Source organism: Semicossyphus pulcher, unplaced genomic scaffold (genome assembly GCF_022749685.1).
Source record: "Semicossyphus pulcher isolate SPU_LCO1_2020_fin unplaced genomic scaffold, fSemPul1.0.p SCAF_7, whole genome shotgun sequence".
NCBI classification, from domain to species: Eukaryota; Metazoa; Chordata; class Actinopteri; order Labriformes; family Labridae; genus Semicossyphus; species Semicossyphus pulcher.
The window spans coordinates 24,182,645-24,200,239 of record NW_027211748.1 but is presented as its reverse complement, the minus strand read 5'-3'; the positions used below and the strand labels follow the sequence as shown (position 1 = coordinate 24,200,239).

At 41.5% G+C, this 17,595-nt stretch overlaps 1 protein-coding gene across 3 annotated transcripts in view; it reads right to left on the bottom strand.

Annotated features, from left to right (window-relative positions):
• The window catches only part of ctnnd2b (catenin (cadherin-associated protein), delta 2b), a 200,002-nt gene that overhangs the window by 82,946 nt on the left and 99,461 nt on the right, over positions 1 to 17,595 (bottom strand). For all 3 annotated transcript variants that reach the window (XM_069684388.1, XM_069684389.1, XM_069684390.1), the window contains 2 exons: positions 9,213 to 9,247; positions 6,582 to 6,698 (listed from right to left, as the gene is read on the bottom strand). In XM_069684388.1, the coding sequence (XP_069540489.1) occupies positions 6,582 to 6,698; positions 9,213 to 9,247 (152 nt within the window). The remainder of the gene's footprint in view (positions 1 to 6,581; positions 6,699 to 9,212; positions 9,248 to 17,595) is intronic.

Here is a 17,595-nt window from a genome sequence, read left to right as displayed (position 1 = left end):
TTAACTACTTAACAATTCAATCTTTTTCAAACCATTAACCAGTCAGAGAACAGTTCAAGCATAGTAATTTTTTCTGACATTTATTGTAAAGATAAAGTGGGATTCAACAGCTTTCACCCCCATGGTCCCTGACGAGAACGTCTTCTGGCATAAATTGCACTTTGCATCGTCATTTCTTGCTAGTGCCAACCACCTCCAAAACCTCTCTCCTTCCAACCGTTTTCTGCCATCTTAGCTCAGCTGTATCTAGACACAAACCACGACCGACAACAACGAAACTTCAGGCAGCCAGACGTCACCAATTGTAGCTAGCCAACATAACATAAACACGTAAAGACATTAAGACATTAGTCAAACAGCTTTGACTGCTTCTATACTCTTTGTTACGGTCACTGTGTGACAATTTCCCCATCAGCCTAAACGCTCCATCTGCAAATGACCTACAGCAAATGTAAGACAATTTATGACCTAAATTTCCCTGATTTTAATTTAAGACCTTTAAGACTTTTAAGGAGCCGTGGGAACCTTGAATATTGTGACGACATTTCTCCAGTTATTTTTCAGCGGTTGGTAAAATCCCGTCTACACAAAGACGGAATTTTAACGCATTTTATTTTTCATACAAAAATCCAAAACATTGGCTTTAAGGGCTGTGTGATGTTAACAAGAACATTTAGAGGCATCTTTAAGGGAGCAGTTTTAAACATTCCCGACAGAAGAAGAAAAAAGAAGACCGAGCATGTGCAAGTACTTCGACTGTGCAGCTCTGACTATGAAGGCAAAACAACCCCTTGATGCTGATGTAGTTCATTAACACCTGACGGGAAGAAGGGACTAAAGAGATTGTGGTGGCCGAGGGGATATGTGCTGGACTTATGTGCAGGTCTTGTGGGATTGAATCCATCTTATTATGTTATTATGTGTGTGAACGTGTGATGAATCTTGTGACAGAAGCAGGTGAAATCTGGTCGGAACACAAACGTTTAATCAACGTCTTCAAATAGTCGGTGAAAAAACGTTCACTTCTAAACCAGTTTGAACGTCTTTTAGACGTGAAAAGGGGCCATATTCGTCTTTTAAATGGCTTTTCAACTAAAAATGCTCACTGGGTACAGTTTAGAGTCACCAGTTAACGAGCAGGTCTTTGGACTGTGGGAGGAAACCGCACGCACGGGGAAGAACATGCAATAACTCCACATAGAAAGGCCCACTACATACATCACGGGATTCGAACCGGGCACCTTATAGCTGCGAGGCTTGCACCACCGTACAGCCTCCCATCCCTCTTATTAGAATCCTATAAAATTGTTGATGTAGCCTTGATAAATTACCTTTTGGCGATGATAGCAGAGAGGTGCCGGATCCACAACTTTAATTACAGAATTAAACACATTTTTTTACCCCAAATGTTATTTGAAAAACATGATTTCCCCCGGTGTAAATTTTGCTGTAGTGGACATAAAGTAAAGTCCATTTTTAAAGCTGCCACATCCGTTTTGCTTTTCTAGCAAACAACCCACTGCACTGGAAAATAACCTCCCTGCATTATATCAGCTCCAAATAGACCTATAAATTCCTAGCGCTCAGTATTTGTGCTCTCAGAGGAGTTGTTGAGCCGTCCTCCATCAACCGCGGCTGTCCCTTTAATCTCCGCTGATGTCACTTCTTTTTTTTCTTTGCCAGCAGTGGAAGAAACAAACCAAGAAACCGAACTGGAAGAAACAATACTTGTTTGTGATTTTTAAACAAGACAGAACGAAAAATCGCAGAGTGCCGGCGGTCAGCATCAACAGCGCGGGACAGATAAAATCAGCAGCTCACGGCAAACGGAGTCACTCTGGATGAGAGCGTTGGAGAATAAAGCTCCACCAAAGTGAAAAGTCACTTAAAAGCACAGCGAGCGACTCCTGTAGGCAGAGAAGCTGGTGAGTGTGAATTATTTAAGATGTGATATTAAGCTAAGGGTGCTGGGTGAGTTTACTAGGTCAAGGCCTGCATGTCCAAAGGAGGCTCATATAGGGGGCGAATACACACACTAAAGCACATACTGCAGTGGAAGTGTTTATACTGCAGGCCTGATGCAGATGGATTCACACACACACAAAGCCGGGGGTTGTTTTCCACTGTTTTTTTTTTGCCACTTTAGGTGTGTTTCATATGGGTAGTGGACCCTTCAGGGGAGCGAGGGGGCCTCATAAATACATTATCAGTCAGATGGCAAACAGTGACGGCTCCACTGAATCCATCTGAGGTGAGAGAGTGTGTGTAGGAAGAGGTGGGAGGGGGTGTCTTAGTGTATTAGAGGGAAAGTGCCAAAAGATGCATTTTGATATCTTTTCAAAGGCCCTGCATGAACCCACACCACGTCTGCATACACCTGCATGCAGGTAATGCACTCATGGACGGTCTGACCCTGACAGACCTGCTGCAGCTCAGTAATCTCCCCTCTGTCACGCACACACACACACACAAAGTTGAGTGGCTCTTCTTCCGCATCATGACCAGCCTTCTCTATTGACATATTTTAATATTTCATCATGCTTCTATTTTTAGATACCCGTTGGAGGCATGCACAGTCTGGAAACAACAAACACATAAAACAGCATGCAGTCCACGATACAAGTAATCACACACAGATTAACGTGCACAATGATGAGCATGTCCATAGACTGTATAAAAAGATAGACGACATGACAGCTCCTGTTTTTTTGATTTTATAGTTTGACTCATGTCCCATCTGTTAACATGGAGGAGGCGGGCTTTATGACCTATACTGCAGCCAGTCAGCAGGGGGCGATAGAGAGGTTTTGGCTTCACTTTGAGGGAGCTGTCATGTCATCCATCTTTTCCATCATTTTATCTTTGTGAAACTTCTGTTCATGTCTGTATGCATTTACCTGTGTGTGTTAATTAATGTCCATAGACTTGTGCCAAATGAATATTTAACCACCTGTTCCTTTTTCCTTTTTGTAATCACAATGAAACAAACAGAAATTGCCCGTTGGCTGGCAGATGGAGGCAGATTTATCTCAGTCATTTCTTAAACAATGGCTCCTTGATTTTAAACTGATGTAGAAAAAAAGCAAACCGTCAACGTCTAGCCAGAGAGTGTCGAGATCTGCCAGTGACTGTTGTCATTTCTGCTGGAATTAATTATCAGCTCTAGCTTGCTTGTTAATTGAGCTAATTTTATCTACATGAGTCATAAGTGCTGTCTCTGGTAGACTTTTTAATGTTTCCTCTTGAGAAGTTTTGCAGGACAGTTTTATTTATACAGCACAAAGCTCAGATCACAGATAACCAACTCTGGCAGGAAGATATAGATACAGTTTAATTTAATCTCTTTAAGGGGACTTTGTTTTTAACACTTAAACCAATTAGTTATTTCTAACCTTTTTTTAAATGACACATTTGTATTTATGACCTTTTAACAATGAATTTGCTGTTTAATGTCACTGCCTGTTTTTAAGACTTATTTATGACTGACTAGCTTCATCATAAAATTCTATCTATTACATTTGCAAGGCCTGTGGTGTAAACAGGTATGGTTGCTGAGCTGTGATTGGACAAGCAATGCTTGGGGGAGAGGCTTAGCACCAGGTTGTTAGAGCTACATTTCTTTCTTTTCTTTGTCTCTCTCCATCCGTCGCTCACTATTTGTTTTCCTGTTTTGATCAGTCAGGTGGTCGATTACATAACTGTTATTTAAACATCAAAAACATTAAACAAAATTACCATTCCTCGTCTTGCATGTGTGTGTTTCTGTGAGTAATTAGCATTTGTGCATAACTGCCGTCGCATGCAAGCGTGCACACTTCTCTGTTTTAATTCATGCCTGATGATGATGTATGCCTCATGTGTTACACGCTTGTGTATGTGCACATATTTCTGTGCCTGTGCTGTGCACTTGCATGTGTGAGTGCGTATGTGTGCCTCCCCTCTCTGCACTGTGAACAGCAGGCCAGCTGACACCTCAGTGAGGATGGATTAGCATATCAAACTACTGGCACGACACTGCATGTCTCCTGACAGCTACCTCTCTCCCATGGGGTCGACTGTACTAAAGACGTGGGTATCATCCCCGGGACCAGATGAAAAAAGATGAGTGGAGCGGAGAGGCACGGGGGGATGTTCAGGATCTCACTGAGAGCTCTTATAAACAACTGCTTTGAACTCTGAACACCAGAACAGCCCCTGTGAAACTTTTGCTCCAGTGTTTCTCTTCATCTAGTAACTATTATTGTCGAGGACTTTTAATGCTACACTAAAGCTGCATTGCACTTTTAGTCCCAGGAGCTACTTTTTAAGAGACTAAAAGGTTCCTCCAGCCCATTGTTGTCTGTGTTTCCATCTATGTCTAAAGACCTGTAGAGTAAAGCTGCACGATTTCTTTCACATTTAAATAAACTTACATTCCAGCTAATGAACAAATTTTGCATCAAACTAAGACTTAAAATGAGGTTCTTAACCTGAATTTGGTGCATGTTATAGAGGCAACATGCAATGCAAAGTGGATTGGTATTTTCAGCGTGTCTATGGGAGTTGTTAGTATAGGGTGTCATGCTGTACACCTGTTATGGATGTCTGACTTGATGCTGGACAAGGACGGGGAGGAGCGACGTTCTTGCTCTTGGCCTTCATACACTCATCATGCTGCACTTTGTGCTGTTTTTTCAGCTGCTTGAACAAGTTAGTTGTGTTGCTTTGCGGCGCAGACACAGGTTTGATGCACTCTTTGCATATTAGTTTTTCTTGCTTAAATCCGAAATGCCACCAAACAGCTCATGACGAGCCGTTTGGGGGGCACCGGTGTATCTGTTTAACGAGTGACTTGCTCTCTTCCTGTTTTCGTGTAACAACAAGCAGCATTCAAAATGTGACTGAGCATTTGTAGCTTTCATGACACTTCTACACTTCAAAGAAGTAACAGATAAGCAGGCTATATTTTGAACTCTTAATGAAAAACAACTAAGAGGCATTTATGAGAACAGCTATGTATTCTCTTCCCGGTTTCATTTCCCGGAGCCGTATTGGTCAACAGAGCTGTCAATCATCCTTTTTACAGCATCAAATAACTAATTAAAAATAAACTTGCCCAAAAAATAAACACTTGGACATAAATCAGCATGATAAGAACTAACTTTAATGACCGAAACCATGTTTGAGAAAAATGTATTTGACGTGTATTTTGATTTTATAGTTTGACTCATGTCCCATCTGTTAACATGGAGGAGGCGGGCTTTATGACCTACACTGCAGCCAGTCAGCAGGGGGCGCTTGAAATGTTTTGGCTTCAATTTTCGGGAGCTGTCATGTCGTCCGTCTTTTTATACAGTCTATGGGTCATAGCGATGAAGATATGGAATTATCACTTGATGCTTCAGCTCCCCTCAGCTCTATGGAGCACATATTTTGGCCCTTAGTTTCACTGTTTTGGTTCAGTTAACAAGACATGCTAACTACAGAGCAATAAATAGCAGCCTTGTAAATGACTACTTGGTGAACATCTGAAGCATTTAGCTGCAAAAGAGCCAAATAGTCCTCCAAGAAGTTAGTGAGAGTTTTCACAGCAAGGCGAGTAAATACTGGACAAATATTCATTGGATGGAAAGAGAACATGGCTTCTGCTTCACGAGCTACTTTTTTCTTTATGCCATCTGAACTACTGGTTGTCTTTATAGCTTTTTTGTGCAGGTTTAAAGTAATAAAAAAGTTTTACACTATAAGTAAATTATTAAATAAATATAGTTTGCAGACCTCTTGTTCAGACTACATTCACTGTATGAAAGCTTTTGCATCGTGTCTTTGTTATTTGTCTGCATTGTTTAAAATGTCACTCAAAAGCTTTTCTTTGCATATGTGAAGCTCTTTGAAATGCTTCTGTGTTTGAAACGCGCTGTATAAATAAAGCTGTCTGCTTTTCTAAAAACTATGTGGTACTTTAAACTTCTCGTGGAGCACAGGAACAGGGTTTATATTAAGATTAAAAGTATGTTCAGTATAAATTGAAGTAGTTAGCATTAGCATGAAGATTCATTATCAGTAAGAAGCCACAAAAAGGTGCGTCAGCCACAGGAAATATAAAACATTACTGAGCACACCAACAGAAAAGTGAAAGAAAGATCTCATTGGTCTATACTTTTAAACACTACGCATAAAATAATTATATTTTATAAGTAGCACTTATTGAAAATGTGATTAATCTAATGAAAAACATCTTTTTCATCCTTCGCTAATCAGAGCAAGTACTTCCTCTGATTACTAAAGGGTCTCACAGGGTTGATTACATTTAAAAAATGACCTTATTGTCTTCTTTTTAATAATCATTCAAGGACTGTCACTCTCTTATTTATATTCCCCAGTGTTAGACTGTAGTATAGTCTGCCTTTGTCAACAGCACATTCAACAAGTTAATCAGCCAAAACCTGGAGGCTCCAGCTCTGAACGCATCAGTACCTGCTCGTCTTTGATTGCATTTTACCTTTTTATTCTCCAAACAATCCTCCTGTCTCAGCAAAGAGCAGGAGGAATTGTTCCCTCGTTCTATAAAAACCCTTTTTTAATCATGAAATCATCCTTACTGTCTCCTGTTGAAGTGTCCTGCGAGTCCAAGATGCCGGATTCCTGGAGCGACCGGATGCAGGAGTCCACCAGCTCCAGGCCTGTCGTCAGCTCCTCCTCTATGTCCTTCTGTCCATCTACACGTGCACAGACAAAACGGGTACAAAAACATGAGTTGAATGAAAGACACAGACTCCTGTGCAGAATACTGATTCATTCGAGGGTCAAACTAAGCCCCATTGTTGAGTGCACACAGGAACTGCTAAGAACCAGAGCAGCATTCTTGGTTTGGACTCAACAAAATTAATTTAGGGTGAAATGAGGCTAAGCTAACAATGTTTATGTCCACAATAGAAGTCTAAAAGTATAAAAGACTATGATATAAAAGGAGTTACAACCAAGTGTTCATGTAATCCAAAGAATTTCAAGTTGTTGAGGTGTTGAGAGAAAACTGAAACTTGTATCCTGCTTTCTTTAACACTCATGTATCACTCGCTTTAAATTTTTGACCTGAAAAATGTAAATAGCGAACAGTTAATCCCACCGTCTGTCACCTACCCCCTGCTAGCAGTTTCAGGCACTAAAATAACTGTATAGAAATAATCAATCTTGTCACTGATGGTCTGGTTTGCTTTTGTAGCTCATATAGAGCAATCAGAATTCATTTCTGAAACAGTCTGTTTCATAACCAGTGAAAAACTCCTCACAGGAGCTTTAAAATGCACAGTCTGTAATATCTGATGATAGTCTTCTCTTTTTTAAAGATATGTAGTTTTATGACATCATGAAGTAGCTTTCATTGTCAAACCACCATTGCTGTTTTTGGGGTTATTTTCATTGGTTGACATGCAGGAAAGTGCCCGGGTTGGAATTCTACTGGGGTTGCTTAGATAAGCACTCTTGGGTCAGGGAGCACAAGATACCAGGTAGGGTTATCATGATGCCAGAATTTAAATTTTTAATATGATACTAAAAAAAAAAAGATACTCAATACTTATTTTGATAGCACGGCAACAAAATTAAAGCACTCTCTTTACTTCCTGTCTACATCCCTCGACCACAGCTTCTCTCTGTTTTTCTCGCGGCTGCTTTGGCTTGAAAGGCAGACCGTATCTATTGTTTCTTTAAAGCCTTTCGGTATTATTGGACGTAAAAATAACTTTTTAAAACGAAAACGAAAATTATCCTAGTATCGGACCATTTTGAAAACCCTACTTTAATAATAATTTCATTGTATAGCACCTTTCAAAACAGTTACAAAGTGCAAGCACAGTTACAAAGTGCTCATTAAGGCTCTGATTATTTAACTTAGAATACTGACACAGAAAAGGGCCTTGGAGACAGTTTCTACCTTGTCCTGGTTGGTAATCCAGCCATCACCATGGTGACACCTATGCTTTCCTTTGCCTACTTTTCCTCATCCTTCCACATCTCACCCATCCAAAACAAGTAGACTTTTAAGTTAAAGGGTAAAACCCTGGTCAAGGTTAAAAACCTAGCTGCTAATCCAGCAACAGATCTCTTGGGATTGAGGCCTGTGGGCCGCCGTCTTGCACTCGGACTCGCGGCCGTTTGTCTGTCAGAGCGCGGCTGATAACACGGCCAGTGTCTCCAAGTCAGAGAGGCCTGCCAAGAGGGATAAAACCTTACAAATGAGTCTTAGGAGCAACATTAATCTCTTATCGAGATGGAGAGAGAGGGATGGTAATAGTGGAGGCCTTAGTGAGAGGATTTAGGAGGCTGATTTTTATTGACTTGGACTGACACAATTGCAGACTGATGATGTTGATGCTTTAGGTGAGACATTCCCTGTGCGGTCTGAAGCGTTTCTCTGCATTTACTCTCACTTACACAACACAAATCTCATCTTTAAACCTGCTTGATGCAGAAGTTATGTTTTTTTAATGATTTGTCAGTGATGACGAGATCAACCAGTCTTATTGGAGCGAGGAAGGGCGGTCGTTTTTCCGAGCAGGAGTTTAACAGACGGATCACGACCACAGCCCGACACTGAAAGCCTTCACAATGAACCGCTTCGACCGCAAACCTTCAGTCACCTCTTTGCTGGCGGAGGTCGCCAACCCTGCACTCAGATAATCAATCTAACCTCAACGCCGCATACAGCTCGACATGACTGACACGAAGAGGGAGAGAGAGATGCATGGGAGGAGTTTCTCCAACTAAAGTGCTGTCAGAGAAGTTGTCAAGCCCAGAGGGGGGTCTTCATTTGACTTTCAAATCATGGAAAGGCTGCACACTCATTGATTGTTGTTTCCTCCTTTATGGAAAACACTTCCCACTTAAATTAAACGCTGAGAATTATTTGTAAATGTTGTTTGACCTTTACTCGGCTGTCAGAGGGGGTGAGGCAGGGTGAGGCGGGGTGAGGGAGGGTGAGAGACGCTACTTTTTTTTGTTAAAACTTGCCTTTTTTTTTTTTTTACAATCCAGGGAGTGACTTTGATTAAGCATTTTAACTGCAGCTACAATTGTTCTTGTACGGGATTGCATCAATACATTGTTGGTGCATGATGGGGGATTGTTACAATGGCTACCATTGTAAGAAGCAGAGTTAGCACTGTGCAGCGCTGGAAGGCAAACAATAGAGGAGCAGACAAAATGCACTGAGAGCATTTAAGAAGAAATATTACCTTGGTTGTTCCAGCGAAATTTCTCATCTGCTGAACTGAAAGAGACAAATGAGAGAAAACAAACAAGGTTAGAAACATGATATATTTTACATTAGCTTTGTGCTTGTTTGTTGGTGCATTTCTAAAAGCCTCACATGCCACAAACCTCTAAATCAACTTTAATATATTGTATAACACCGGTCTGAAGACTTTTATATCAGTTGCTGAAAGGCTCGTTGTAAAGCAAAACATGAGGCAGAATTTTGAAGTTTCTTTTGGACAAACAAAGATTTTAGTTTTCCTTTCACAGAAAAGATTTGAGGGCGCATAAAGGGCTCGGAGAGTTAAATGTTTTTGACTTTCAGAGCGAGGGCACAAGGCTGGAAATAGACTTATACAATTAAAGTGTCAAAACAATACTGGAAGCAGAAAGACAAACATCCGCTCGGACACATGCTCTGATGTGCTGCTGTGAAGAGGCCACAGAAAACACACTTAGTCATAATTGCGTGTATTGAAACAGCAAATGAGAAACACGTGGTTCCTTTGTTACTGAGACAAGACGGGTACAATGTGCGATGCGGGAGAAACAGAAACATGTAGCGTTCAATTGGGATGGCAGTCAGGGCATTTCACCCAGCAGACTACAAAGCATAAAAAAACACACCATGTTGGCTTTCCTTTACTGAGCCAAGTGATCTTTGTGACACAACCTGACAACCGAATTGCTATCAACAGTGTGTTAGAGTATAAGAGAACAGACCTTAAAACTGCAGTGAAAGACTACCTCAAAACCCATGCTAAAGGGTTGCTTGAAAGAGATGCTAAATGGACACATTAAAGCACAACCCAGGGAGGAGATTTTACTTTAGTACATTAGTTACACACAAAAAATGAGCAGAACTTTTAATAATCGTCCTAAAAGTTTTATGAGGATACATTGACTAATTCAGCATTCGATATAATTCATGACTGGAATAACAAACAGCTGATTGCCAACATTTTTGGACATCGCAACACATTCACAACTGATGGTAACCAAATCTAAAGCTGCAAAACCCCTCCTGCAAACTTTGCAGTTTAATTAAATGTATCTTCTAATTATTTTAACTAGGGATGCACGATATTTTACTCATGAACTCATTTAGCCGATTACCGATACCGATATTTTTTCCCCGCACACCTAATTGCAGAGATCTTCAACTCTTTTCTGTATTGGAATTAGCGTACAGTATAATGGTGATACTCTTATCACATATGTTACAACGGACGTGGTGACGGGTCTTGAGATGGTTAATCAAGTTTGTAGTGTTGAAAGACTTTGCCTTGGCTCCTCCTCGCATCACCGAAGCTGAGCAGTCATTGCAAATAGCAGTTTTGCCATCTATTTCGGACACTTTGAAAACTTCCACACCACGGATATTTTGGCTTCTAACTCTCTCATGCTGCAGGTAGACACATGTGACGTCATCACACTGCGCCGTGCAGGTCTTCTTCGCGCCGGGGACATTGCGCCGAGGTCGGGCATTTAATCAAGTATGCAGCAGCCCATTATTTTATCGGTTAATTATATCGGCGGATATCGGCGTTTTGGCCGATATCCGATAACGTGCCGATAATATCGTGCATCCCTAATTATAACTTGTTCAACTTTCTACAACTCAATCTCAAATTTTAAGAACCTTTTTGTGAATGTGGCACTTATTTAAATCAACATCCACCTTCAAATGATTTTTGAAAATGTTAAATTTAACCACATTTCCCAACATGATTCCCAGGCCCTATATAAGCACGTTATGTGTTTCCATATGAGTGGAACGAATATCCTTATTAACTTACTTTACCAAAAGTACGCCGGTGTCTAATGCACTGACACGATGTTGTCTTCCTGAAGAGTAACTTTTGGGATTAAAACACTTGTGAACAACAGTAACAGATTTTTTAGGTTCGACTCCTGTACTGTTCATGTGTCTGATTCTCTTCCTGAGCTGTTGTCATGTGCTGCAGGTCTCCTCTTGTGCTCTACGATGCTGAGGTGAGAGATAATGGTGAGCAAAGAACCACAGCTAAGGTAAGCACGTTTTTAAACTCTCTCACCATCTGTAAGGGATGCTTCACGATGCAGATGCTGTTGCAGGTGTCACAAGATACAAATCCAGAACTGTTAACATCCTTTATTGTATTTATTAAAGAGAAGGAGAAGTCATTGGCTTTGTTCCAGTGCAACCATGAGCTGTTACAGTCAGTCAGGGTGTTTCCTCCAGTTTCTCTGACATGTGATCGATACTGTTTACTATCTTTGATCATTCTCCTGCTGCAGGCATCACCCCTCGCTCTGTTGATACAACAGGAGCTGTCATTTGTCTTTCAAGTCATTTGTCAGGCGACTGCATAGCTGTAAAAGCTGAATGATTGGGTTTCTAAAAAAGCTCAGTCAGTTGCTTTGTCAGGCCTCAGACTCTTTATTCTTCTTTTCTCATCATTTAATCTTGACTTTTATGTTCACTATGAGTTCATGTCTGATGTTACGCAGCCTAAAGCTGCGCTCTTAAAGTTGACAGCATGAATCATCAGTCTAGAAAAGACCCCAAGTTGACTCATATTTTGTTAGTTAAATCCATGCATTATTGTTTTTCACCTGCGTCAGTGTAAAAAAGCTACAACCTGGCAGACTGGAAACAAACTGAGTCTTAAAGTGATCCACAGGTGGTCACAGTTCATCAACAGGATTATCCTCAGAGCTCTGCTCCTCTCCCTGACAGACAAGTGGTGATAAAAACAGATGAAACTGAGGAATAAAGTAGTTTCATGTTAAAAAGCTGCGTTTCTCTGATGCTCTTTAACTGAATGGAGGTCAGGAGGGGTTGAGAGCTGAGCTGCTGCCAACTTTTTCATTTATTTACGAGCTGACTAGCTGACCAAAATCATGCATCTAGTTAAATGATGGAGTTCAAAACAACTATGGCACGCCTTAAAACCCTGGAGTGTGTCTAACTAAAAAATAAAAGGAACTGATAGTCAAAGGTCAATGACGAATAAATCTGATTAGACTGACAAAATCCTGAGTCAGTACACCTCAATGACATAGATGCATGACATGTCCCCATCTGCTCTCATTGTACCAAATTTAAGCCAAAATAGCCCCTGTGGTGGACGCTGCCATCTTGCAATAGTGACATCATTCGGAGCCAGAGTTGTAAAGCAGAGATCAGCAGGGGTCCGTTTCACAAAGCAGGTTTATTGAAAACTCTGAGTCTGTTAACCCTGAAATGAGGGAAACTCTGAGTTTTCCGTTTCACAAAGGGAGGTAACTCAAACCAGAGAAAGAGGGGTAACTCTAGCCTGTTTCACAGAGAGAGGTAACTTAAGCTCTCGGTCAGTTACTGTAGTAACAGACTCTATGAACCAAACCTGGTCGTGAGCAGGTTTTCTTCAGGACACTCAGAGTTTCTCTCTGTCTCCTCCCTCTAGAATATAAAACCCTCATTCGACTTCCTCATTCATTCAGCCCGTCTCACGCGTGTGTTTGAGCGGTTACCGAATTAAAAGAAGAAACGTTGCGTCTCTGTGCTGCTCTGACCGCTTTGCAAAAGTCTTTTATAATTATGATAAAAAAAAATCAAAAGACAAATCTGTGTCAAAGTCATCATTTGTAGATTTTCCACCACCACTGCCGAGAGCACTCAAATAAGACGCCGTTAGTTATTGGATTTTTTTATTTTTTAAACTAACACATTCAGTTTAATCAACATGAATTATAATGTATGTGAAGTCAGCATCATGTTAGGGATAAAGCTGATGCACATTAAAACAGCCACTGAATGATATTTAATCTGTTTAATATTGAAAATATGATTGAAGTGCTTCCATTTACGTTTTTCTCCCGCTGCATTGCTCCTAAATTAATATAAATTTTAGCTTCCGGTCGTGATTAAGTATTAAATAAATAGACCAGTTCAAACTTGCAAATTTACTCGAGCAGCAGTTTCTTCCCACGCCGCTTCTCTCTCTTTTGCAGCTGCAGCCCTGTTACTTTATTTTTCTAAAAACATGCTCGTATTCGCTGAACGTCCGCGTGAGGATTTCGAGCTCCGCTGGTGTGACGTAGGAGGACATCTTTTTGTGTACCGTTGCCATGGTGAATCGTGGTGTCGGGGCTCCATTAATGCTGGCTTTTTACAGTCAGCGTGCACGCACTTAACTCTGGGTGAACCTACAGAGTTGATTGAACTAACTCTGATCAGCTGCTCTGGAACCGAAAACTCAGAGTTTCCTATCTCAGAGTAGATCAACTCAGAGTCCAGGGTTAGACTCAGAGTTTGTTGAACCTTCTTTGTGAAACGGACCCCAGGTGGAGCTGCAGTAGCCACTTCCACTAACCAAAACACACACTTAACTTTCCAGAAGAGACCCCGCACGTCAGTATTTAAGAGCAGAACAGCTTCTTGAGTTGGTCTGAAGCAGACGTTCACAGGTATGTAAACTTCAATGACTGTAGTGATTGTTTTAGTTACGTCTCCTCTCACCGTTCCTCCTCTACTCTGCTAATCAGGAACAGATCAGCTGCAAGAGCTGGATTTGTCAATCGAGCAGTCAATCATCCTTTTTACAGCATTAAATAATTAATTAAAAGTAAACTTGTCTGAAAAATGAACACTTGGACATAAATCAGCATGATAAGAACTAACTATAATGACAGAAACCATGTTTGAGAAAAATGTATTTAACGTGTATTTTGATTTTATAGTTTGACTCATGTCCCATCTGTTAACACGGAGGAGGCGGGCTTTATGACCTATACTGCAGCCAGTCAGCAGGGGGCAATAGAGAGGTTTTGGCTTCACTTTTAGGGAGCTGTCATGTTGTCCATCTTTTTATACAGCCTATGGCACTGCTCTATTAAGACTGGTAAGCTGTAAACTTTAAATAAAACCAGCTGCTAGATTATTTTTCTTGCTTTTTATACCTTTGTTTTAGAGAGAGGACAGTGGATAGTGGCGGAAATGGGGGAAGCGAGAGTGGGATGACAAAGAACTAAGAACCAATCTCCTATAAGGATCTATAAGGAGCCATTTGGGGTTCAGTGTCTTGCCCAAGAACACCTCGACATGCGACTGTAGCAGTCAGGGATCGAACCTTCCGATTGAGAGACGACCGACTCTACCACTGAGCCACAGCCGAATGAATAATGCAGATCATTTCAAACATTAGCCACCCTGCTGAAACCCAAGTTATGTAATCATATACGTTGACTGCAGGCATGATACAGTACAGATAATTAACAGCCAAGAAGTGCAGCAGATCAGCGCAGTGTGACATTTATAGCCCGACGCACTTCCTGTGCAGAGATGAATCCATGTTTGAAGCCTGTTTGAGGCCCTGATTTGAGGATATCATCTTCATTGTTTTTCAAATACTGACCAATGATTATCAGGTGGTAATATTCTCTTAATCAATAATGCTGCATGTTTCAAAATCCCTTAAAAAAACCCTCTGTTACCCAGAGCCTGCATAGATAAACCTAGCGATAAATGCTATTCACTCCCTGCGGACACAGAACAGATGCTATTAAATCATCCCATTGATTACCCCCATTCTGTGTGTGTATGTGTGTGTGTGTGTGTGTGTGTGTGTGTGACGGATTGCAAGGGGGAGCCAAGCGGTACATGTTAATGGGACCCTCTGTCAGCGAGGCAGACTCCTCATTCATCAGGCGTTATTATAACAAACAAACCACCTCCAAACGTGCACACACACACGCAAACAAAAGATGTACACACAGATGCATCACACCCAGCGAGGTAGCAGAGAGAGAGACTGAACTGTGCCTTGAGGATGGAGTGTGTTTATATGAGACATACACCATGGACGGGGCAGGATGATGGGGATTATTATCTGGGTCCAGACAGTGCTGATGACGGAGTCTGACTCACTGTTTTCTTAAAGGGCAGCGCGCACTGGTGCTCGCATCCTCTTCCTGCGTTAGTGGGAGTCTGTTGCCTCAGTACTCTTAAAAAAATGCCCAAAAGGAGGTGATTGTGTGTTATTTACCGAGACCAGGGGGTGTGATGTTGGTAAAACTAAATGCAAGCTGAGTGCTTGAGTAGAAACGAAACAGTGAGGAGAGAGGCCAAGTGGTGTTATCAAGAAGTGGTTACATCAACGGGGGCTGGAGCTGGAATATAAAAGAGTCCAGAGGGTTTTTAGATTTCTGTCTGCGCTCGGGGAAACATAGGAATGTGTTCGTATTATTGGGGAGATCAAAACAGAGCAGAACAGACAAGAGAAGACTGGAGAAAAGAAGCATTAGATCAGGATAGAACAGGCGAAACCCGGCTATAGCAGAACAATCCTCAAGCTAACACAGCTGCATCAGATCATAACATTAAGCCTTGTTATGATGACTTCTCTTTTCTCTGCACATTCGGCTCTTTAAAGTAACAATCTTGAAGATTTATATTCAAATTAATGTCTGAGTCACTATCTAGCTATCTAACCTTTGCATTTGCAGTATCACAGACTGGAAAGAATCACAAGCGGCGCCCAGTTAGTGACACGTTTTCCATCAGCCAGCAGTGGTTGGTCTGCCAGAGAGGGTAGGCGGAGCTAAGCGGCTGCTTTTCCGCTCTCTGCAAGTGTTGCGAGTAAACAGTAATCTACTATGGCTGAACAAACAAAGAAAAGATGGATGACTACAGATACAACTTCAAAAATAAGTGAAAATACAAAGAAAAAGAAACAAATTCGATGCTCAGATGAAGCAAACAGTCTGAAAAGGAAAGCGACCGTCAGCGAGGAAAATCAAGAGTTACAACCGGAGCCAACCGATGACGTCACACATGCAGCACTGTCTGGATATCTGGGAAGTGTGCTCCTGCAATTACCGTTTATCGCCATAGGTGCCGCCAAAGACAACGAAACTGAGCTCTTCGAGATTACAACTTTAAACTAACCCTTCTGCTTCATCCTGTTGGTGCAAAAGCAATGAGGTGAAAGTTACACATAAACCATTCTGATGTTAAAATAATTATTTAAGTCATTTATAAAGTAAGAAGACCAACAGTGTGCAGCCAAGATACTTTGTGAAGCTTTACTTTGGTGCTAACATTAGCGTACTAACATGGCAAACGATATTAACATGAATGTTACACAGGGAATTACACGTACACCAACTTAGTTTGAATGTGTTACCATGCTAACATATGCAAAAAGGCATTAACGACTACACTAAGCTCAGGCTGATGAGACGTATTTGATAATAATTGAACAAATAAAAAAGTTCACCTGATGATGGCGCTGGAGAAAGAGTCAGAGAATCACCACAAGTTAACCAAAACAAGAATGTGTGTACCAATAATCAATTTTCCTGTGATAACGAGTTAACTTCGGGTTGTTTTCTCGAGATCTTGACTTATTTTTCTGGTTACCTCATGATAACAAAGCTGGTTTTGTTGGATAACGGGATAATTTTCTGGCCATCTAGAAAGCAGAACAACAGGCTGGTAACTGTGATGTCACAGACCAGGACATGCCATGCTGCCATCGCCCACACTAATGAGGTAAGTTAAGCCTGGCTCTATGATTGTTTTGTGCTTTTGCAGCTCTGGGGGTACGAGTTGTGATCATCCGATGTTACAGTGGTGCAGCGATAACCAGTAATTGCTCGTTATCATTTCAAGACGTCACTTGAGGTCCTCCAAAATAGTGATGCTTTTTATAAATTTTGTGGCTCCAAGATAAGCCCACCAACCTCAAAAAGTAATGGTCGACTCTCTCAGCTGTAGCCTTCCTCTTTCCTTTCTATTCACTCCTCTCCACCCACACAAGCAGCCCTCCTCCTCCTCCTCCTCCTCCTCCTCTTCGTGGCCACCAGGTACGTCTAATCAGGCCTCAGTATCTGAAACAGCTCATTGACCTCGTGGCCCAGGAAACAGAGAGCTGGTGTTTTTCTCCCATCGAGCCCCTACGACACGCCAACAGGATGTGACAGTATAATTAGTGGACCGAGAGAGAACTAATTGACAGCATGATCAACTCGCCTGCTGCAGGTCACGCCACGGCACGGCACTTCATCACCGCTAATGATATAACGCTGTGTGCATGTGCGTGCAGGTGGAAGTGTGGCTCTGTTTGTGTGTTTACGAGACACCGCGTCGATGTCGTGCGCACAGGGATCAACACTGGTTTTTGTGTTTCAAGCTCAGACGTGTGTGTAAGGTCTTTAGCTGAGGAACAATACATTCATTAAACGACATAATACACGTATATCAGAGCTTTCTGATAGTGTTTTAAACTCATCTTCAGATGCTTTTGGAAGACACAAAATCCAAACATGTTACATAAGCCCCCCCATCCCAAGTAAAGGACACTGAAAGGCTAAGCAACAATATGTCTCTGAATGCCT